At 42.1% G+C, this 12149-nt stretch overlaps 1 protein-coding gene across 2 annotated transcripts in view; it reads left to right on the plus strand.

The window, feature by feature from the left end:
- LOC125903225 (vinculin-like) overlaps positions 1 to 12149 on the plus strand; it is a 35597-nt gene that overhangs the window by 1910 nt on the left and 21538 nt on the right. For both annotated transcript variants that reach the window (XM_049600004.1, XM_049600003.1), the window contains exons 2-5: positions 7415 to 7485; positions 8590 to 8740; positions 9424 to 9532; positions 11312 to 11434. In XM_049600004.1, the coding sequence (XP_049455961.1) occupies positions 7415 to 7485; positions 8590 to 8740; positions 9424 to 9532; positions 11312 to 11434 (454 nt within the window). The remainder of the gene's footprint in view (positions 1 to 7414; positions 7486 to 8589; positions 8741 to 9423; positions 9533 to 11311; positions 11435 to 12149) is intronic.

Consider the following 12149-nt stretch of genomic DNA (forward strand, 5'->3'; position numbering starts at 1 on the left):
AAGACTGAAAAAAGATTAAATCAAGCCATCTAACTTCAATTTATGACATGTTATGATATAAAAAGCCACCCTGCAAAATCTTTGAGTACAAACTGCGGACAAACTTAGTTTTTCTCTTACTCAGAGTGTAGTCTATCCGCTTCATGATCTGCACAGGTTTGGAGGCAACACAAGTAAACTATGTGATTGAATAGTCTATGAAAAATAGTTTTATGGTGTTTGTTTTGTCAGTTGTTCCTTTGTAATAATTAACAGTGAAAAAGACTTTTATTGTTCTCACCGATGTCAGTGTATTGGATAGTTCACACATTAGGTTGCTTCCCTGCGCAAGGACGCACAAGATCATTTAGATAAATATCTCATTAACTGATAATGAAAAGGACTATTGAGTGTGAACTCAGACACAGCGGCCGGTCTTAATGAAAAGTCCCCCTTTTATGCGATACCATCCAGCTGCACCAAGTCCTTGATATCCCATTGCTACCGGGCACACCTCTCCATCTCTCTCACTTTCTCCGCTCGTCCTCGTTGATCCTTTCAGTTGATCCATCTGGACATTGAGCAGAAGGAGGCTAATAGCAGCCTCAGGCATGTCGCTGGGTCTCAGATGATGGAGATGCGAGGCTACAGGGAGAGATAAGGGCGGAGGACACAGTGACACTGGAAGGTGTCAGACAGGGGGAGTGCTGTTAGAATGAAGGAGTAAAAGTGTTAACCCAATAGAGGAAAAGTTGTATCCAGTAAAAAGTAAAAAAAAAAAAAAGCCCTTACCTCTTCTCAGACAGCCCAGTCACCAGATTAAAATGTTGGCATTGTATGTTTCTGCAAACCACAGATATGTTACATTTGTACATTTCATACGTATGACGTAGTTCAGATTGCATATGAGCTGAGTTTCTCATCAGGAGGAGGAGGGGGTAGTAGATGGTTTGACACCTAGGTGAGACAGATGCTGACCAGCAGACCACTGTCCAGACCAGCAGAGGCAGGTGTTTTTTAACAACAGTTTGGGACATGTTCAGCTGTGTTTGTAGTGACAAACGTGGATGTTTTTTAATGGGAGTTTGGGACATATCCAGCGGTGTTTGTGGCAGCAAAAGCAGGTGTTCGGGTCATATCTAGTGGTGTTTGTAGCAAGTAAAGCAGATGTTTTTCAACAACAGTTTATGACATGTCCTTTGGTGTTTGTAGCGACCAAAGTGTGTATTTTTTAACAAGGGCTTGGGTCATGTCCTCCAGTGTTTGTGTTGACAAAAGTGGGTGGTTTTCAAAAACATTTCAGGACACGTCCAGCGGTGTTTGTAGCGACAAATGTGTGTGTTTAGTAACAGTTTGGGGCATATCCAAAGAGTGTTTGCAACATATCCAGGGGTGTTTGTAGCTGCAAATGCATGTGTTTTTTAACAAAAGTTCTGGACATGTTTAGCTGTGTTAAAAGTGATGAAAGTGGGTATTTTTTTAATGATAATTCGGGACATATCCAGTGAGTGTTTGCAACATATCCAGCTGTGTTTGTAGCAGCAAAAGCTTGTATCTTTCAACAAGAGTTCAGGAGGTGTTCAGCCGTGTTTATCAAAAGCAGGTGTTTTTTAATGAGATTTTGGGACATGTTCAGAGGAGTTTTTAGTGACAAAAGTGTATGTTTTTAACAACAATTAAGCTCATATCCAGTTGTGTTTGTAGCAACAAAAACGGGTGATTTTTAAGGACAGTTCGGGACATGTCCAGCGGTGTTCACATCATATCCAGTGGTGTTTGTAGCGGCAAAAGCATTTGTTTTTTGACTAGAGTTCAGGATGTGTTCAGCTGTGTTTGTAGCGAAGAGAGCATGTGTTTTTTAATGGCAATTTGAAACATATCCAGCAAGTGTTTGCAACATATCCGGAGTCACACTGGGTAACATATCTGATGTTCGTGGTGACAAATCCAGGTATAGCCAAGCATAATGTTTTTTGAACCCAAACCAAGAGTTTTTTTGTGCCTAAATCTAACCACACATTAACTACAGCACTGTCACAACATACAGTTAAAAGCCTACAAACGTTACGTGTTCAGAGTTTGCATAAATGTACAATGCTCTTGCTGTTGTATTCTGTACTCTCAGACACTCTGGAGAGCAACACAGCTAAATGCCTGCATGTGCAGTTGAAGAAGAAATGATGAGTAGCTGTGTGCCTCACTGATGGAGGGGTGAGAGCTAAGAAGTGGCAGACAAGAAGGTGTTGAGAGAGAGCACAAAGGGTGCTTGACAACAGAGCTTGTAAAGTCAGCGTTGGCTGGTTGCTGGGCAGATAAACTTAATTGGATGTAAAAGACACCTAAAGCTCAAACACACACACTTCTGAGCACATATGCTTTATTTTAGAAAGCTGATTCATTTCTACACTTGCGCAGTTCGAGCTAAGATATAACACACTATACATGCTTCCATCGCCACAAGAGTCCCACTGCACACTGATACAATTACACTGTTAACCCCGTCCAGGGTGGGCTGGCTGTGGGGGGTACTTAAAATCTAGGTCACTGAGACACTTAGACACACACATAAGATGGTGTCAGTCTCAATCTGTCAGAGGTTGTGCGTGGGCTGACGCTGATTCGACTAAAGATCTGAAGGATGCTGTTGGTGTGTTTGGTTGAAAGTGTGAGCTTGCTGAAGTTGTGCTGATGACGGGGAGCTGCCTCAGTGGTGTTTGTGAAGTATCTGCTCCTGAAGGAGTCAACAGAGATCCTGAGTATGTCTGGGGGAGGGGGAGGAAGGAATAAATAGATTTACTGTTGAGTGAAGTAACCACACACTGGAGAGAGATAGAGAGGGACAGGAGGGATGCGGGGAGGGAGACTATCGACTGAAACTGTCGTCAAACAGTGTGATGCAGAATGAGGGAAGAAGAGGAGGGATGGAGAGAGGAGGAGAAATAGCCACTTTCAGTCAGACGCCGGCACCATGTGAGGGAGGGAAAGTGTCTCTGGCGTCTTCAGACCAGACTCTGCCAAGCTTCGTAGTCCACCCTCCCACCTCCAACCCCCTATACTGTACACACACACACAAATATACACACACACACACACACACACACACACACACACACACACACACACACACACACACACACACCAACTGTCCTCAGCCTGCTCTATCATGTAAATATGAGCCATCTCTTCTGTTCATTGGCAGGCCCAGGGTGAGTCTTAGTTTCCGGCTGTGTCTCAGTCTGCCTTAAATCTACTCCTGGCTTGTATTGTATGACAGAATTATATCAGTTTTTATTGTTTTATCAAGAGCTAAAATGGTTAGTGACACATTTTGCTTTCGATTGACAGAATGTCTATTAATTCCATCCTCATGTGATTTTCAATCAAATAAATAACTTTGTCTTTAAAGCTGCACTAACCATTGTCAGTTATTTGAGCATCTTTCAATTCTTTGTGTTGGTTTTACGACCTTGAGTCTCATTTTTTAAGGTTTTGATCACTCTCACAGCGTTTGTCAGCTTTGTTTTCAGCAGTAGCAGGCAGCTGTTTTTAGACATACTGAGTACCTGCTCAGCACCAAACAGCAGAAATACAAAGCAGCAACTAACTGGTCATACATACTGGAGCCTTAAGCAGCTAAGGAAACATATATTTCCTTTGGGAGTGGGTGGAGACCAAAACAGAGCTAAAAAAGAGAGTGACTATGGGAGTAACATTCATCAGATGGGCACAACCATGACTCCAAATGAATAATAAAGTTGCTTCATGTCTTCTGGATGTGTTAAATGGCAACTGTTTGCCAACACGTTAGCTTTAATAACTTTACAAGGCCATGATATGTCGAATGTGTGTGATTTTTGTTTTGTTAATGCCTGCATCCAGACCTTGGATTCTGCCCTCTTCACTGAGGTGACTGATTTGTCTGGCATTGTGACAGCTGGTTTCTTGGTTAAAACAAAAAACAATCCCATGAGTGCTGCACAGGGACTAACAATTAGCCAATAATTGCCAGTGGGCGGGACTTACACCATTATCAAGCTGTTGTCAAGCAGTGCACCGAAACAATGAGGAGCAATAACAAGATTGGTGTCTAATATAGATCAAATAGACGCTGCTATTGAGGCTGCTATAAATCGAAGTGTCTTCTTAGTATTGCCAAACATTCTAGTGTTTTGTTTTTTTTTTTACTTTAATCTAAAACCTCTGCAAAACTTAAACATTGGATTCAAGCAGATATGTTGGACGCTAGTGATTGGTCAGGGAAAATCAAATCCCCCTCCCCCACGGAAATCAGTTGGAGTGGATGCAATGTCTGACTGAAGACACAAGGAGTTGACAATTCTGTCAGAAGTGGCCAAATAAAAACATTTTGCAGCTTTAAGAAATCAAACATTAACTTTGAGTGTAGTTTCTCATATGCGCAGATTTAGCTTTTCTCAATTTCTTAAAACTGTGAACTTGTGTCTCCCTTCTCTGGCAGTGAGAGTAAAACCATAAACACCATTGACGCGTGCTTAGAACCACTTCTCCACCACCTCCAAGAGCGCTCTTTTCAAGTCTTTTTTTGACTTGAATACTTTCTCTGATCACCAAGTTCCCTTTTTATCTGGAGCATCTACTCCATCTCTCCCAGCTTCCTTTTTTTGGTTTTTCATCCAAATTTCAAACTGTTAGCACACACAGTATCAGAGGTATATAATTTAGAATCATGCACAAATAGATGAATCATTGAGAAAACAAAACAAAAAAGCATTGCCAATCAGAAAAAGACAATAAATTAGTCTCTCCTCCCTTTAGCTTTGACTTGTTGACGTAAAACACGTAACTTCTGGTGCACCACAGGCACCTGACACAAAAGCCTGGTGTACCTAGAAATACAGAGAGCTTTCCCTGGCAGCTGTAGGCTTCATCAACAATGTGCAAACTTGTTTGGCAAGAGCTTGACTGTAACAGATGTTCATTTATATGTAAAAGTCCCGTACTCCAGCTTTAACAGCATGAATTCTGTATCCTTGACTTTTTTGGCTGCTGGCAGAAGCAATTTTGAGACTCATACACGCTATAAATCATCATCATGGACTGGACTGTTATGTGAAATCCATACAATGAGCTGATAAAGACAGAGTATGAGAGCTGGACCCACATCAGTGCTGATGCCTGTGGGTCTGAGATAACACTAATTGTTTTGTGTCAGCTTTGATTGGCAGCTGTCTGTTTCGCGCTGAAGCAGTCACACCTTTCACGCTGTACACACACATCACACTGTCAGTGTGTGTCCAGGAAACCACTTAACTTCTCATTAATTATGTATTGATGCAGTCGATGCCAAGCTCTGCTGCTTACAGGAAACTCTGGTGCTCACATAGCTCTTTGATCAGTCACCTGATGTGACTCGCTGAGTTGGTCCGGAGGGTTTCATCAGTATGCACTCTACTTGTAGAGCTGCATTCCTCACAGTTTAGAGTTGGGAATCTCCCTGCATTTTGAAACAAGGAAATTTACTGAGATACTTTAAAGCCTTTAAATGTATTTTTGCGGTTGGTGATCAATCAGACATCATACAGATTAGCCCTAAGTGAATTGAAAAATGGGGAAGGCGACTATAGTAGGATGCAAAGTATACTTTGATGAGGCTAGAATGATCATGCATCTTATTTATGTGTGAAAGTTCATTCTCTCAGTACTCTGACTGCTTGCTGTCAGGGTCTTTGTTGTACCTAGAGAATTACAGATAGAAGAAGGTTTGCTGGTGTTCAGATCAAGTTTGTGCCTTGACTGTGATCTTGACTGGTCCTTTCAAAGTAAGAGTTACTTTTTATTGCGTATTTTAGTTACACGAAGATAAAAACACTGATGAGACAGTAATTATTGACACATTACCAGCACAAAATGAAGAACCATGACACTGACTGAAATCGATTTCCCTGCTATGTCTTAGGAAGCAGCAGCATGAATGTCTGTAATTGCAAAGAGGTTCAGCATTGTGTAGGTGAATCAGTGCTGTTTGAAGACGGTGCGTGATGGCCGCTTCCTGAGTCTCTGGAGCCAGAAAGTCTATTAACGGACTTTCATCGACGCAGCAGCAAGAGACTGATGTCATCATCTTGCTGTAATTGCTTCTCAAGTGTATGTGTGTGGGTGCATGCTTGTGTTGTAGGATGTGTTTTATGTGTGAGAGCCAGTGTTTCAGAGTCATTCAGCCAGCTGCATCACCAACATCTGCGGAAGAAGAGAGCAATGTCATCCCACTGTGTATCTGTGTGTTAAGGTGTGTGTTTAAGTGTGTGTGTGTGTCTGTGTGTGCACAGATGTGTTCCCCACTGTGACTCTCTGTATTCGAGTGAGTTATGTAATTTCTGTGACAAAATTTGTAATTCATATTGGAATCACCCAAGTGTGGAAGTGATACTGTTTCTTTGCAATAGACAGAATAGGAAGGGGAAATGTTCTGATACCATATCTTGCACAGCAACGATTATTTTCATTGTTGATTAATCTGATTGTTTTCTTGATCAATTAACATGTAATTTGGTCTATAAAATGTCAGAAAATGGTGAAAAATGCACAAGATTACGTCCTTAAATGTCTTGTCTTGTCCATAACCCAGAGATTATCACTTTATTTTCATGGAGGGGTAAAGAAACAAGAAAATATTCAGACATTCACATTTTAGGAGATGAAATCAGAGAATTTTGACCTTTTATTAAAAATTACTCAAGCTTATTACTCAATTATCAAATAAGTTGCTGGCAATCGATTAGTATTTGCAGCTCTTTTGTCAGTGACATTGAAATGTGTGACTGCAAAATATTAATATTCATTACATAGTTTACGTATTTGTGGAGTGAGAATATGAATCATGTGCAACCGAATCTATAGAAGAATTCATTAAGGACCCTAATGTGCTGCAATATATTTGAGGGCATGAAAACATTTTTTAGTTTAAACCACGTTTGGAAAGAAAACACTGTGGGGCACAGGCAGAGGAAAAAATCAAGCAACTCTAATAGAAAAATCAATACTCATAGTTGCGACTGTCGAGTTCGATTTGCTCAGTGAAAATAAAGTATATACTTTTACATTTCCCAGGGCCCTGAATATCATTAGTGTCTGATTTAATGTGGAAATGCTATCCAACATTTTCTGCATCGCTGATGTTGCACTGATGACTCTACAGACCCACAGCAGAGCAGCACAAATGTCTTTCCCCCGATCTGCCCTCATGTAGAATAACACACGTCCGAGGTGACCAGAGCTCGAGCTACCTCCCCTCGAAGCTTGAAAAATATGACATGCACGCACTGTTGAAATGGGTGTGAATTGATGCACACCCGTTCACCCTTCAGACTATTAATAGTGCTCTCTTACTTGAATAGTATTTCCTGTCCTGCTGCAGCTAATGATAATAAAATAAATGGTCCACCTGTGTGTGTTGCAGGTGGGGAAGGAGACTGTTCAAACCACCGAGGACCAGGTGATGAAGAGAGACATGCCTCCTGCGTTCATTAAGTAAGTCTGTTTCTGGAGCACCATGTAAGAAAAAGCACTGCTCTTGTTTCTTTGTTTAGCTCCCTCTGTTTGTCTCGCACCCACAGAAATACCCAGTGACAAAATTATGGAAATGATCCATTTTTATCTCAGTAGACAGAGAACTTGTTAAAAAGAGGATTCCAGACGATTTAATGTCAGGAAACATGGCTGCGTTCCCAGCTGCAACAAAGAGCCACTTCTGAGGACGAGCCCGGGCGGCTGTCCGGCTCCCTGCATCCAGACCGCTGAGAGGCTGTTTGTTGTTTTCCAGCCTGCATCCAAAGAGCTGACATGAACTCTGGGTGCTGGCTGAGAGCTGCTACTCAGCAATCCTGGGACTTGGACATCTGGCGGTGTTTGCACACTTGAATGTGTTGCATTTTATGCTTTTACAGTGTGTTAGATATCATCAGTTTCCAGTTTGTTCTCGCCCTGATTTCCTATCTCTGGTGTTTTCAGTGTCCAATTAATTTTTCAGTTTAAAGGAAAAGTTCCAGCAGATCCACACACTGCTCTCTCTCAGGCCCACTGGCACACACACACGGGGGACTACACCATAAATCTCACTCACAGGGCTTAGAAAGGGGCGTGTGGGAATGTGAACCAGCCTAAATATAGATGAACCAGCAGCCATCGATACCCTAACCAATGGGGTCAGAGAGAGGAGGGCTTTATTCAAGTGCTCTTAAAATCCATCTTCAGGTTAAGCTGATCATTGATCTCTTCAAAATGGGCAAGCTGAAAAGGGAAAGCCCCAAAATTTTACCATTCTTGGTGAATTTTAAAGTATTAAAGGTAACCTTATCTCCAACACAGCAAACTCAGGGCATTCAGAGCTGTGTCATTGCTCTTTATATGGATGAGACGGACTTTCAGAACAGAAAATGTCTTCAAATGTGGCGCACTTCCCCATGTGTGCAAGTTATGACCATCTCTTGTTACCAGGAGAGCAGCTCTTTTAAGCGAGTGGCAGGTGGTTTTCTTTTCTAGACATGAGATCTGATCTATTTGATTTACAAGGTGATAAATTCCTGTGATTGGTAACTGTGCTGCTCGTCTCAAGCCGTGCTCGTGTATTTTCAGGGTGGAGAACTCGAGCTCCAAGCTCGTCCAGGCGTCTCAGATGCTAAAGGCAGATCCATACTCTGTTCCTGCACGAGACTACCTGATCGATGGATCCAGAGGGATACTGTCTGGAACGTCCGACCTGCTCCTTACTTTTGATGAGGCAGAGGTGTGTGCGTGTATGTGTGTGTGTGTGTGTGTGTGTGTGTGTGTGTGTGTTTGGCTCCTTATATCCATGACCTGAGAAACACTCTTACTTCAGAGGTGTGGTATCTTTCAGGGAAATAAAGCTTTATATAGCTGCACAGAGGAAGGAGGAACTCAGCTTAGAGCAAGTCTGTAATGGAGTCTCGAATGCAGCCAGATCTAATCACCGAGATCAAATGACTTCCCTCTGTCATAACTCAGGGTGTGTGTTTGTGTGTGTGTGGCTGGCACAGTGTATATGTGTGTGAGGATATGGTATGTAGCAGTGTGCATGATGTGTATGTGTGTGTGTCTGTGTCTGATGGCAGCTCCATAAGTGGAATCTCATTGGGCACGTGATAATGCTCACCGTGTCTTATCACTAGCCTCATTTTTGAAAGAGCAGCTTCTCACAGTCACAAGATGCACATCACAAGACCGTGCACACACCAACACAAACAAACACTCCCACACACACACACACACACACACACACACACACACACACACCACAAAGAACAGGGCATCTTCAACGCCATCTAAAAAAAGCTCAGGCACACATTGAATTTTGTTCTCACTATAAAGAAGTTTGTCTCTCATCATTATTATCAGCTGTTGTTTTATGTCTGAATATCTGTTTGCGATTATGTTTGTGTTGTGTCTTAGGTGCGTAAGATAATTCGTGTGTGCAAAGGCATCCTAGAGTATCTGACAGTGGCTGAGGTGGTGGAGACCATGGAGGACCTCATCACTTACACCAAGAACCTGGGACCAGGTCAGCAGGAGATTTCTTTTTAAAATTAAAACTTTAAAGCTGCCCTCAAGTTCTTAAAATGTCACTTTAGGGGTGACGTTTCACGCGACTAAATCTGAGAAACACACATTCGAAGAGCCCCCACCCAAAATGCATTTGAAAATATACATTGTACGTTAAAAAAGAATATTTAAAGATTATTCCTCGGCATTTACGCCTTTATTTAATAGTTAATAGCACAGTGTATTCAGGCTCAACATATTCCATTAACTTCCTGAAGCCTTTACCTTCAACACAGTTAAGTGGAAGCATATCTTGTGAAGTCATTGTCGTGATGAGCTGCATTATCTTCTCAGACCGGGCGGGGTCACAGCATCTCCAGGTGAACAATGCCAATTTGGGCAGTGTGTGGCTAGCACCGCTAGCAGCAGCAGCCGCCGTTTAATCGTTTAGACGACTAATCGTGTGCATTCCTTGTTACAAGGGATCAAATCATGAGAATTTTTTCAGCCTTCATATGAAGTATCTCAGAAAATGTGTATGTTTTCACTGCTAACAATCCAAGTGCACAATGAATGGCCTCAGAATACATGATACAATGCACCTATGAGCAACTGAATCTTTATTAAAGTGGAAACAGACAATTTTTAACAATCCCACTCCCTTCCCCTGGTATTATTGTGTATTATATATACATAGAAATACTGTATATATAAATATTATACATTATAAATATTATGTATAAGTTGTATAAGTGGTGGCGCCACTGTCACAAAGGCAACCTTATTGGCAGTTTTCCCCAGAGCCTAACAACAGGGCTCTTTTATTTTTGCTGGGTAGAGTTTCCACAGTTAATTTGGTCGTTCCACTCTCCTTTTCCACGACTGGGGATAATAACTGCAAAGAACTTACATTTATACTTGCTGGTAACTGGGGATAGCTACGCATAGCTGCTGGGGAAAACAAAAACACTATCCTCTTCCAGTTTTGGATTGCGCAATAGTTGACGTACTCACTTAGTGCTGTAAATCAAGTCTTCAGGTTTTCCCAGGAGATCGGACCCATTGCCAGACAGGATTACACGGTGAAAGCGAGGCTTATAGTGAACTAATCTAAATGCAGATGGTGTCATACTATAACCATTACATTGTGTAATCAGTATTTATTTCATAATGTTAAGTTAAAGCAAAAAGATGTGTCTATTTTCACTTCAGAATTCTTACACGTCTAGTAAACTGTGTCTGTAATAAGTTGTCTCATCACATGTGCATGACACTGTTTGACACCTGTGGAAATGTTTTACAAGGACAGCTACTAAGACATTTTCAAACAGTGCAATTAACCTTTTGTTTTAGACTCTTCTGTTCGTTAAAGGTCCATCTGTCATGATGAAAACCTAAATGAACTCCTGACTGCTCCTCTGACACTAAGATGCTGTGATTGAGGATCAGGCAGGAGAGCAGGACCATAAACAGGCTATTTATCATCAGAGGTAAAAGGTCAGTCTTGTTGTCAGAGCACTGTGGCATAATGAGCTGGAGGAAATCTGATGCCAAGGTTTTCTCACACTTGACTGATGCTGTCATTGTGCGAGATCAGTCGCTCGTGAAGTGATGATTTGTTTGGATGTGTCGGAGCTACTCAGTTGGTGAATACGCCGGAGGATGCCCTCAGCTTCTGATTGTTCGAGCGTAGTTAAACTGTGATGCTAATGCTAACAAACCCAAAGTCACAAACATTTGCTGCACTCTACCTGCTGGTTGGTTTTGGTAACCTCTAACTTCCCCATGTTTCTTCCAGGGATGACCAAAATGTCAAAGATGATTGAGGAGAGGCAGCAGGAGCTGACGCACCAAGAACACAGACAGATGCTAATAAACTCCATGAACACTATCAAAGAGCTGCTGCCTGTTCTTATATCAGGTGTGTATGTGGGACTGTGTGTGTCCGTGTGTGTCTGTGTGTGTGCAAATGACAGCACAGGTCACTGAGCATCCAACAGTTGTTATAGCAACGCTGATAATTACAGTCATTAGTTGCTCGGGATGTCAGACTGACTACGCACAATTCGCCCACTAGCTGCTCTGCTGGCGTCTCTCATACACTGCACCAGCAAAGAAGAGAAACACTGTTACAGCTGCACAGTCAAACACACACATTCAGTGTGGCTGTAATGTCAAAGAAGTTTGGACACAAAGTTTGGTCTGACAAGATATCGAGCTACTTTACAAATTAAAGTTGCATTAATCAGTATTTTCAAATTAAAAACGGGTTGTACTTGTGAAAGACGTCAGTGGTGGTGATGAACTCTCAGATCATTATCCTCTGACTCCTCAGCTCTGTGGAGCGTTTTAGCATCTTTCAGCTTCTCGTTTTGGTTTTGTGGCCCACAACCGTGCTGTTCTGATTCACTTTCATTGCCCTTATCAGCGTCATTTTTAAAAAAGCTCAGACAAACCCATTGTGCGCTTCATGCAGCACCATATAGACTAAGGCGCCACGTCCACCAAAGGGTGACAGGACATTTTTGCAATGCTTTGCAATGGGAGCACTACGTATTTACGCCATGCTACAAATACTGAGCCTAAATTCTGCCCTGAACGCTGCCGATTGGGTGTACACTGCACTCGTCATGGTC

This window comes from Epinephelus fuscoguttatus, linkage group LG16, assembly GCF_011397635.1.
Source record: "Epinephelus fuscoguttatus linkage group LG16, E.fuscoguttatus.final_Chr_v1".
Classification (NCBI taxonomy): domain Eukaryota; kingdom Metazoa; phylum Chordata; class Actinopteri; order Perciformes; family Serranidae; genus Epinephelus; species Epinephelus fuscoguttatus.